This window comes from Callorhinus ursinus, unplaced genomic scaffold, assembly GCF_003265705.2.
Source record: "Callorhinus ursinus isolate GAN/ISIS: 27379988/994484 unplaced genomic scaffold, GSC_fseal_2.0 scaffold40, whole genome shotgun sequence".
In the NCBI taxonomy this organism is placed as follows: Eukaryota; Metazoa; Chordata; class Mammalia; order Carnivora; family Otariidae; genus Callorhinus; species Callorhinus ursinus.
In genome coordinates, this window is record NW_027397102.1 from 3,172,055 (window position 1) to 3,184,332 (window position 12,278).

The 12,278-nt window shown below is 35.6% G+C and overlaps 1 protein-coding gene across 8 annotated transcripts in view; it reads right to left on the reverse strand.

The window, feature by feature from the left end:
* Positions 1-12,278, reverse strand: part of ATRX (ATRX chromatin remodeler) — a 297,464-nt gene that overhangs the window by 211,412 nt on the left and 73,774 nt on the right. For all 8 annotated transcript variants that reach the window (XM_025883129.2, XM_073880898.1, XM_073880897.1 and 5 more), the window contains 3 exons: positions 3,610-3,665; positions 2,452-2,504; positions 1,353-1,477 (listed from right to left, as the gene is read on the reverse strand). In XM_025883129.2, coding sequence (XP_025738914.1) covers positions 1,353-1,477; positions 2,452-2,504; positions 3,610-3,665 — 234 coding nt within the window. The remainder of the gene's footprint in view (positions 1-1,352; positions 1,478-2,451; positions 2,505-3,609; positions 3,666-12,278) is intronic.

Here is a 12,278-nt window from a genome sequence, read left to right on the forward strand (position 1 = left end):
TAGTATTGGTTTGAGGATTAAATGAGTTAGTTCTGTAAGAGTCTGGTAACTATATATACTCAATATAGTATTATAATAATAATTGTCATCACTCAAATTCTACCTTATGAAATGGGTCTATTTTTGGTTTGGTGGGAGAGAATTACGATTAATTCAGGTTAGAAACATCCCATACTAACGTTTTTCCACAGTATCATTAAAAGAAAGATTTGAATTCCTATTTCTGAGCTCACCCAGTGACCATCATAAGGACTCCCAGTGACAACCACTGAGAATGTTACAATCTAAAGTGAGTCACTGCCTATGGGACTCACACTCCCTCAGTGGCTGTTTCTGCCCTCGGCCACCAACCATTACATAAAATTGTCACAGATGATTTGCAAAGCCAAATAAATGGTAGGCCCATCAATTTTCCTTCTTTCTGCTTTCTCTCATTCATTCCTTTTCCTCATTACATATTTCATCTACTGTAACTCCTAATCTGTCCTAGTCAAGCAATGTCTTAGGCTCCTTCCCACCATTTTTTTAAACTTTCATAATCAAAAAATATGTCACGAAAATATAAATGTAGAAAGAGAACAAAGTTTATAGTAAACACTGCTATAAATGATCTGTGAGGATAAATTTGAAAAATCTGCTAAGATATTTCCATATATTATTAATAAAGAAAAAATCTCAAGTTTTGACTCTGAAACACCATGAAATTACCAAGACCTTTGTCATTACTCTTATCATATAATCATACTGCTCTCAGACTTGGGCTATGAAACGTCCAAGATTTTCATTTGGTTTTTTTCCCCCAATCTAATTAATGAGGTTTTAAGGTTAGAACTGCAACAGTTGAAAGGCATGTGACAAGGCGTTTTAAAGAGATAATTACAAGAAATACAACTAAATCTATCTTTGATAATTAACTTCAGCTTTTAGTCTTAGAGAATTGAAGAATGAAGTAAGATTAACCAGATTTTTAAATGTTTTTTAAAGTTTTAAGAATATTCATGTTTTCCTATAAAGCAAGCATGTTTAAATTTGCTGAACCAAAACTTCATATAAACGTTTAAACTAACTTCCACGCTCAAATACAATTTACAAACTAAAATCCCTTTTCTAAAACCCAAAAGAAAGAGAAAATAAGTTTTGTTCTTTTTCAAAGCTGACTGCAAATATTCTAAGTTTTTAACCTCAGTAACACACATTTTCATTACCATTCTAATACATTTCCAGACAACCACTATTAAAATGCTAGTTTTGTTCCTTTACACACAGCTAACAGTAATCAAGTTCCAATTTTATAATGACATTTAAAAATACATTTCAACTTCAACTTCATATGAAAAATTAATACACATTACCTTTTGGCAAGCTTTGCATAGTAATATCATTTTCTGAATTTTCATTAGAAGTATCTTCATTTACAGTTTCATCCAAAGGTTTTTCATCATCAGATTCAACATACTTTGTTACAATTGAAGGTTTCCTATGAAAGAATTAAGTCCATAGAATTATGGACATTTCTGACAATTGGAATAATAACCAAAGAACATGTTTAGATTGAATGGTGGCTCTTAACCAGAGATACATATCAGACTCACCTACGGAAGCACACATCTCTGTACCATATTACTGAAAATTATGATTCAGTAGGCCTGGGGTAGGCCCAGAATATGTTCACTCTGAAAAAGCTACCGGGGGAGATCATAAAGGGATCTCCTCTTTAAGAATCACCACTTTAGAGAATAAGTTAAACTGTGTTTTTATTAAGAGACATTCCCACTGGTAAGAAACAATGAATGCCCAGGGCACCCGGCTGGCTCAGTCGATAAAGCATCTGACTCTTGATCTCAGGTTGTGAGTTCAAGCTCCACATTGGGCGTGGAGCCTTCTTAACACACACACACACACACACAAATGCCCAATAACTGCAAACTTCTAATAAAATATTACACTTTATAGTATGATTAGAAGTAGTTTCAGTCCTTATATGTACAATTCGTTTTGACAATTTAACACAGAAAAGTATTTTTACCACTTTTTGATCTCATTATAACTTCCTCATAAGTATAATGGCTACCCCTCCCCATCACTCTGGACAATTTGACATAATTCTTAAAAACCCATGAGGTTTTTTAGGCTTCATGAGGCATTCATTTCATTTTCCCTCTGTCCTCTTTTTGAGCACATATATGATCTAAAAGAAATGATCTCTATATTGTAAGGGCCACTAAGGCATAATAAATCCTCCTTGGAAAATTCCAGTAAAATTCAATAATTGTTGAAATTAATTGATGGATACAAGAGAATTCATTATACTATACTGTCCAGTTTTTAATGTGTATGTTTGTATAAAACAGTTTATTCGGTTAGAACAAGGGTGCTTGAAGTTTAGAAAAGATTATTATTCTTAGAAAAAGAAAATAATCTGAAAATGTTTTCCCTTCAATATCAACCAACCTTTTTGATCGTGATGATCCTGACGATTTGGATTTTTCTGAAGAGCTAGCTCCCTAAATGTGAGAAATAAATAAAAAAGTGAATACAACGTTCAAAGAACATCCCAACAATTAACTATTTCCCTATACCAAGATCTCTGATACAGTAACATAATGGGATATTACTTTTTTGTCTAAAATATTTTTTTAAAAGGAACTTCAAAAACTAATTCGCATTTATTCTCAGGCTTCCTTGATTTAAGATTAATTTCCTGTTTTTTTTTTTAATTGAATTGTTTCTATTGAATTGTGTGGTGTAGGTGAGGATGCACTACTCTATCATGATCTTGACCCAAGTCAACAAAGACGAAAAAAGGTACAGAAGTAATCAGATCCCAGTGGATGTAGGGAGTTTTGAGGATCTAAAAAATGTGTCATTTTCTCTATCCTAACATATGGCACAAAGTATTTTCTACAATTTGGTTTGAGATACTAAATTTATCCTCATTTTGCCAATATAATCAATATATTTTTTTGGATTGAAATTTCTATACTAGATGGAAAGAATCCCAAAACTATAGCATAAGCTTGGGTATCATGAGTGAAGGATTTCAGGATGGTTCCTATAATAATGCTTAAGATACTCTATCCAGTTTTGAGAGATGTCAGAACCATGGAGTCATGCCCATAACAACCACCCTGAGCACCACTACTGCAATATAATAATGTCCAACTACCTATCTGTTAGCAAGCCTTCAGTTGCCTGACTTTAGGTATACTGCTAAAGTGAACCACACAATAATAAAAACAAAGAACACCTTCTAAAAATAAACAACTACCCAAAATGAAGTATCATAATACATAACAGTAAACTTAAACACATGCATGTATTAAAAAGAAGCAATCTGGGGTGCCCGGGTGGCACAGTTGGTTGAGTGTCCAACTCCTGGTTTCAGCTCAGGTCATGCTTTCAGGGTCATGAGATCGAGCCCCACATTGGGCTCCATGCTTAGTGTGGAGTCTGCGTGAGTTTCCCTCTCCCTCTGCCCCTCCCCACTATGCTCGCTCTAAAATAAATAAATAAATCTTTAAAAAAAAAAAGAAGCAATCTGATAACATATACTCTGGTTGGTTATTAGCAATTAATAAGTATCTTTTAAATGCTTCAAATTAGTCTTACCTCTTCCTTGCTGTTTTCCATCATATCTGAGTTATTTCCAGAACCACTGACTTTTTCTTAAAAGAGAAGAAATAAAAACTTTATCTCTTCAAAGCATTATCAAACAGAACACCAAAACTACAACTCCATGAACCCATTTTTCAATCTATGAAGTATAACAGTACTGGTAATACATTACTCACATTAAAATATTCCTAGAAAAATTTCCCACTATAATCACTCCCTTGACATATTAACCCCTTCTTTAAAAGCACTAAGTTTCTAGGGATGCCTGGGTGGCTCCAACGGTTAAGCATCTGCCTTCAACTCAGGTCATGATCCCAGGGTCCTGGGAACGAGTCCAGCATTAGGCTCCTTGCTCGGCAAGGAGTCTGCTTCTCCCTCTGCCTGCCACTCCCCTTGCTTGTGCTCTCTGACAAATAAACAAATAAAATCCTTAAAAATAAATAAAAATAAATAAAAGCACTAAGTTTCTAAAAATAGCAGTTTGGTATCAAAACATTTCCTACTGCAATTTTCTAAGGTATTTTCTCTTAAAAGAAAATTTAACCTCCATCTTTTACTAACAATACAATCATACTATTAATAAATTTTATTTCCCTTCACCTAAGACACTGGAAAAATAACAGCAAACTAAACCTAAAGAAAGCAGAGGGAAAGAAAAAATAAAGATTAGAGCTAAATTTAATGAAACAGAATAGAAAAATAAAGAAAAATCACTGAAATCAAAAGTTCTTTGGAAGGATGAATGAAACTGACCAACCTTACGCTAGACTGACCAAGAACAAAAGAGCAAGACTCAAATTACCAGAATCAGAATTTAAAAAGGGGACATTACTATCTACCTTAAAGAAATAAACAGATTATAAAGGACTACTATGAACAACTGTATGCCAAAATATCAGATAACAAAATATGGACAAATTCCTAAACACACACAAACTAACAAAACTGGCTAAAAATATATATATACAATGTGAACAGACCTATAACTGAAGAGATTGAATTAGTAATCAAAAAACTACCCACAAAAAAAAGCAAAGGTCCAGATGGCTTCACCACTGAAATATACCACACATTCAAAAAGAGTCTTCACAAACTCTTCCAATATAAAAAGTAGCAATACTTCCTAATTAATGTTTATGAGACCAGTATCATACCAAAACCAGTAAAGGTACCAAAAAAAGAGAAATCTACAGAACACTATCACAAATATAGACAGAATACTCCTCAACAAAATACTGGCAAACTTCAACAGAAGACAAGTCTTTCTCCCACAGACTGGGAGAAAATATCTGCCGAAAGACGTATCTGATAAAGAACTATTATCTAAAAGCCACACCTGGGTGGCTCAGTCGCTTAAAGCATCTGCCTTTGGCTCAGGTCATGGTCCCAGAGTCCTGGGATCAAGCCCCGCATGAGGAGACTGCTTCTCCCTCTCCCTCTGCCTGCTGCTCCCCCTACTTGTGCTCTCTCTCTCTGTCAAATAAATATTAAAAAATAATAATAATAAAAATCAAAGATACAAAGAACTCAATAATAATAAACAACATGATTAGAAATGGGCAAAAAGTAGTGCCTAGGTGGCTCAGTCGTTAAGCGTCTGCCTTTGGCTCAGGTCATGGTCCCAGGATCCTGGGATCGAGCCCCATGTCGGGTTCCCTGCTCGGCAGGAAACCTGCTTCTCCCTCTCCCACTCCCCCTGCTTGTGTTCCCTCTCTCACTGTGTCTCTCTCCGTCAAATAAATAAAGATCCTTAAAAAAATAAAAATTAAATTAAAAAAAAGAAAAAAATGGGCAAAAGATCTGAAAATATCTTACCAAAGATACACAGGTGACAAATAAGCATATGAAAAAATGCTCCACATCATATGTCATGATGGAATTGGAAATTAAAACAATCAGATAATACTACACAATCAATGGATAAATGCAGAACACTGACAACACCAAATGCTGGTGAGGATGTGAAGCAACAGAAAGAAGTCTCATTCAATTGCTGTTGGGAATGGAAAACGGTACAACCACTTTGGAAGACATTTGGGCAGTTTCTTTTTTTTTTTTTAAGATTTTATTTATTTATTTGACAGAGAGAGGAACGCAGACACTTAACGACTGAGCCACCCAGGCGCCCCTGGGCAGTTTCTTACAAAATTAACCATTCTCTTATCATATGATCCAGCAATCACACTCCTTGATAATTACCCAAATAAGATGAAAACTAAATCCACTCAAAAACCTGCACACAGATGCTTATAAACACTGTGAACCTAGAACTCCTCCAGGGCGCCTGGGTGACTCAGTTGGTTAACTGTCTGCCTTTGGCTCAGGTCATGATCCCAGAGTCCTGGGATCAAGTCCCGCATTGGGCTCCCTTCTCAGCAGGGAGTCTGCTTCTCTGCCCTGCCCCGGGTTCATGCATTCTCTCTCTCTCTCTCTCTCACATATTCTCTCTCTTAAATAAATATCTCAGGAAAACAATAAAATGGCTCTAAAAAGTAAAATCTATTTTAAAAGACCCTTAAAAAATGGAACATCCTCAACTATCTACAAAATACCCACAGGTTAACATTATACTAAATGGTGAAAGACTGATTGCTTTCCTAAGATCAGAAACAAGAAAGGAAATCCCCTCTTGCTACTTCTATTCAATATTGTAATGAAGATTCTAGCCGTAGCAAATAATCAAGAGAAATAAAAGGCATCAAGATTGAAAAGAAAGAAGTAAAACTATCTCTCTTTGGAGATGACATTATCTTATATATAGAAAATCTATGGAATCCACCAAAAAACTATTAGAACTAGTAAAAGAGTAAAGAAAGATTGAAAAATACAAAAACAATATAAAAAAATCAATTGTATTTCTACTCACTTGTAATGAATGACCTGAAAATAAAGAAAACAATCTAACAGTAAGATGGCAATAGTCCCCAAACTGATCTACCAATACAATGCAATCCCTGTCAGAATCCCAGCTGACTTTTTTCTAGAAACTGACAAGCTCATTCTAAAATTTGTATAAACAGGAATAGCCAAAATAGCCTTCAAAATAAAAAACAAAATAGGAAGATTCACACTTCACAATTTCAAAACTTACTATAAAACAATTATAATTAATATAGTATAGTACTGGCAAAAGGATAGACATACAGATGAGTCAAAAAAAGACTGAAAGTCCAGAAATAAAACCACATAATCTGCATTTGACTGGTTTTCTTCCAGCCCCCCCAACTGATTTTCAATAAGGATGCCAAGACCATTCATTCAGTGGGGAAACAGTCTTTTCAACAAATGATGTTAACATAACTATGTATCCACATGCAAAAAGTGAACTTGGAGCCTCACACCACACACAAAAGAACTCCAAATGCATAAAAGACCTAAAGAGTTAAAACTATAAAACTCTTAGAAGAAAATATAGGGGTAAATCGTTGTGACCTCAGATTTAGTACTATGAATTCTTAGATATGACACCAAAAACATGAGCAATAAAAAGAAAATTAGATTAACTATACTTTATCAAAATTAAAAGCTTTTGTGCTTCAAAGGACACCATCAAGAAGATGAAAGACAACAAACAAAATGGGAGAAAATATTTGCAAATCATATATCTGACCTAAGTTCCCACTGACAGATGAATGACATATGCCATATACACACAATGGAATGCTATTCAGCCTTAAAAAGGAAGGACATTTTGATACATGCCGCAACACTGATGAATCTCGAAGGCGTTATGCTAAGTAAAATAAGCCAGACACAAGAGGACAAAAACTGTATAAGCCCTCCCACTTATATGAGGATCCTAAAATAGTCAAGATTATAGAGACAGAATGTAGAATGGTGGTTGCCAGGGGCTAGGGAAGAGAGGATTGGAAAAGTTAGTCCTTAATGGGTACAGAGTTTCATTTGAAGATGAAAATTTCTGGAGATAGGTGGTAGTGATGTTTACACAACTATGTGAATGTATTTAATGCCAGAGAATTGTATACTTAAAATTGGTTAAAATGGTAAATTTTATCATAATAAAAAGTTCAGAAGATATAAAGAATGCTAAAAAACAATAACAAAAACAAATACCCAATTAAAAATTGGGCAAAGGGTCTGAACAGACAATTCTCCAAGGAAAACATATACAAATTACCAACAAGCACATAAAAAGATGCTCAGTATCCTTAGCCATTAGGTAAATGAAAATCAAATCCAAAATAAGACACTACTTCACAAGCACTAGAAAGGCTAAAATCAAAAAAGTCAGATAATAATTGTTGGCATGGATGCAAAGAAGTCAGAATCCTCATACACTGCTGGTAGGAATGTAAAAAGGTGCAGCCACTTTGGAAAACATTTTGGCATTTCCTCAAAGGATTTAACATAGTTACCATATAACCTAGCAATTCTACTCCTAAGTGTATACCCAAGAAAAATGAAAATACACTGCCATACACAAACTTGTTCACAAATGTTTATAGCAGCATTATTCATAATAGCCAAAAGGTATAAACAAGACAAGTATCCATGAACAGATCAAATGTCATATAAAAGAATGCTATTTGGCCATAAAAAGGAATGAAGTATTAAAACATGCTACAACACAGATAAAACTTTAACCCATTACACTAAGTGAAAGAAGCCAGTCACACAGGACCACATATTACACAATGCCACTCATAAGAAAAGTCCAAAATAGGGAAATCCATAAAGCCAAGAAAGTACATTAGTGAGGTTGCTTGGTAGATTAGTAAGGGGATGGGAACGTTTCTTTTGAGGTGATAAAAAGGTTATAAAATTAACTACGGTGATGGTTACACACATCTGTGAAATACAAAAACTACTAAATTGTATACTTTAAATGAGTGAATTTTATGCTATACAAATTATATCCCAATAACAATGTTAAAAGTGTTATTATTAGTCATTAGGGAAATGCCAATTAAAACCACAAGATATCACTAAGTATCTATCAGAATACATAAAATTAAAAAGGAAATAGTGGTAACACCAAATGCTGGTATAGATACAGAGAAACTGAGTCACTCATACATTGCTTTGGGAATACAAAATGGTGTGGCCCCTCTGGAACTCAGTTTACAGTTTAGGAGTATCTTAAAATAAACAAGCAACCATCATATGACCCACCAACTGCACTCCCAGGCATTTATCCCAGAGAAATGAAAACGTAGTTCACACAAATGTTCATCAGCAGTTGTATTTGTAATAGCTCAAATATGGAATCAGCCCAGATGTCCCTTAACAGGTGAATGGTTAAACAAACTGTGGTATACCATGGAACACTACTACACTGCAATTAAAAAGGAAATAATTACTGGTATGTGCTAAAAACTCAGATGAATCTCTAGGGAATTATGCTAAGTGAAAAAACCAAATCCCCAATACATACATTCATATGATTCCATTTATGTAACATGTTTGAAATGACAGAACTTTAGAAATGGAGGACAGATTAGTGATTGCCAGGTGTTAGGCTGGGTAGGAGTCAGGCTAGGGAAGTAAGCATGATTACGAAAGGCAGGATGAGTAATCTGTGAGGGTGGATATATGATCATAGGGGTGGAGATATGAATCAACCCAAGTAATAAAATTGTATAAAACTCAATAAACCCACACAAGTACAAGGAAAACTTAGGAAATCTGAACTAGATCAGTGGATATCAATAACCTGGCTATAATAATATATTATAGTTTTAGAAAATGTTTCCATTATGGGGAAAATAGACAAAGTATATATAAGACCTCTCTAGTAGTTGTTACAACTGCATGTGAATCTATAATTATCTGAATATAAATGTTACTGTAAAAAACTGTCAGAAAACTAGGAATAGAGGGAAACATCCTCAACTTGATAGAGTATTTACAAAAACCATTTATACAGGAACCGTCACACTTAATGGTGAAAGACTGAATGCTTTACCACCAAGATCAGAAACACCAAGAGAATGTCTGCCATCACCATTCTTCTTCAAGATAATAATGGAAAATACAAAAACTCCTACCCAGCATAATGAGGCAAGAAACGGAATTAAAATGCACACAGACGAAACAAAGAAATAAAACTGTCCCTATTTTCAGGGGCACCTGGGTGGCTCAGTCGTTAAGCGTCTGCCTTTGGCTCAGGTCATGGTCCCAGGGTCCTGGGATCGAGCCCCACATTGGGCTCCCTGCTCCGCAGGAAGCCTGTTTCTCCCTCTCCCACTCCCCCTGCTTGTGTTCCCTCTCTCACTGTCTCTGCCAAATAAATAAAATCTTTAAAAAAAAAAAAACTCTCCCTATTTTCAGACAAGATTATGTAAAAAATTCCAAGGAATCTACAAGGCAAAAAAAAATAAAACAAACAAAAACCCTCCCTACAGCAAGTTCACAGGATTCAAGGACAACATAAAAAGAGAATAAAATTCCTACATACCTGCAATGAACAAATAAAATCTAAATTACAAATAACAAACAGAATTTAAAATAGCATACCAAATACCTGAAATACTTACGTAAAAATCTAACAAAATATGTGCAAGAGTAGTATACAGGTAACTATAAAACGCTGGGCCCACTGAGAATTTCTATTGACTTTTTTCCTGAGCATGGATTACACATTCTTATTCTTTGCATGTGTTTGATTGATAACTATACAGTTTTACTGGGGAAAGGCTTTGAAGAGCAAGTACTCCACACACTTTCTTTTTTAATGTTTCCTATTCTCAGATGGATAAATTCCCTTAGTCTGTCATCAAATTCACTGATACTTATACTACTACCTTTAATCTCCTGTCAAGTACAATGATTTGTTATTCAAAATTGTATTTTTTAGTTCTAGAACTTCAAAATAGGTTTTTACAGTTTTTATGTCTATGCTAAGATTTCCTATCTCTCTGTTAATCATAAATGTATTTGCCTTTTTGTGCTTGAGCTTAGTTGTAATTGCTGCTTTAATGTTCTTGTCTGCTAATCTCAACGCTTGAGTCATCTGTAGATTGGTCTCTGCTGTCTTTCCTTTTGAGCATGGGTCACATTTCTTCTTTCTTCATCTATCTAGTATTTTGGATTGGTACTAGTCATTTGGAAAGATAAAGTGAAGACACTGCAGCCCATTATGTTCCTCCAAAGAGCTGATATTTCTGTTATGAGGAGGTAGTTAACTTAGCTGAAATCAAACCCCAAACTGTTTACCCTGTACTGGAAGCAACTAAAAGTTTTCTACTGTTCTTTTTACCCCTAACTGAGCTGCCTGGAATCTGGGCTGCACTTGAACAATTCAATCGCAGGTATGGTTGGAGTTTTTGCAGCTTTTGGAGTTCCCAATTTGTAGCTCTCTTCTGAATGGAATCCTCCCCCTTCATTTTACAAAAGCTGCTAGTGTCCCCCTAAATTTCTTCATACCTCATCCAATATGAATACAGATTTCTATCCAAGTCTTAACTGCCCCCGACTGAGCTAACTGGCACTTTCCTTAACAAAAAAAGGCTTAACAATTGGGAATTCACTAATAGTATTTCCTTCTTCCATGTGTTCACTCCCCTCCCATTTGTGTCTGCTTTTTGTCACTTTCCAGTTCCTTCACATAATTATTTTCAGTATTTTGGCCAGAGTTTGTAACTGGTATCTGTGGGAAATAATCTGCTTGTGCAAATGAAGCTAGTTTGCCACCACCAGAGGCTGAACTCCCCAACTACCTACTAAACATAGAACTCTGACAATATAATGTCATTCTAAAGACAAAGAGAATTTAAAACAAATACTTAATGCTGGTTAGGTTTCTCTGTTGTGATGGTATGGTTAGCAAATTTGCAACTAGGTGGATAACATGAGGACTGAGCAAATGAGTACAAAAATTGAGGAATAGTAGGGCCAGATTTCTCTGTTACAGAAAGAAGTTAAAATACAAAAGAGGAAGATTACAATGAAATCTGTGGTAACAAATTAGAATGAAAAGTATTGGGGTGACTGGGTGGCTCAGTCGTTAAGTGTCTGCCTTCCGCTCGGGTCATGATCCCAGGGTCCTGGGATCGAGCCCCGCATTGGGCTCCCTACTCCGCGGGAGGCCTGCTTCTCCCTCTCCCACTCCCTCTGCTTGTGTTCCCTCTCTGGCTGTGTCTCTCTGTCAAATAAATAAATAAAATCTTTTAAAAAATTTTAAAAAAAGAATTAAAAGTATCAATATCAACTTTAGGAGAGGATGATAAAGTAGAAGGGTCCTAAGCTCCCATCCATTCATGGAAACACCTGCATCAGTGTAAATAACACAGAAAACAACCCAAGACTGACAAAACAAATTCTCCACAGCAATCATAGAGAAGAGGCCACATCAAAAATGGTAGAGAGGGCACAGACATGGTTAAGAACAAAATTGACCCAAGAGACTGTCTGAAAGGGGAAGGGAAAGCACAAGCACAGAGAAGGGAGAAAAGCAGACCCCACACCAGGCTCCCCAGGCATGAGGGGCCTGCACTGGAAAGATGTGTCCCTGTAACATTTGGCTTTGAAAATGAGAGAAACTCAACACTGAAAATTTTCATAATCAGTTCAACACTTTGAACTTTAAAAATCAGCAGGCTGGGCTCTGGGAAAACCACAGGGCAAGAGGAAACTGAGTCCCTGCCCTTAAAGAGCCAGCATGAGAAACAACCCCAGTGAGATACCACATAGAAGCAGCAATT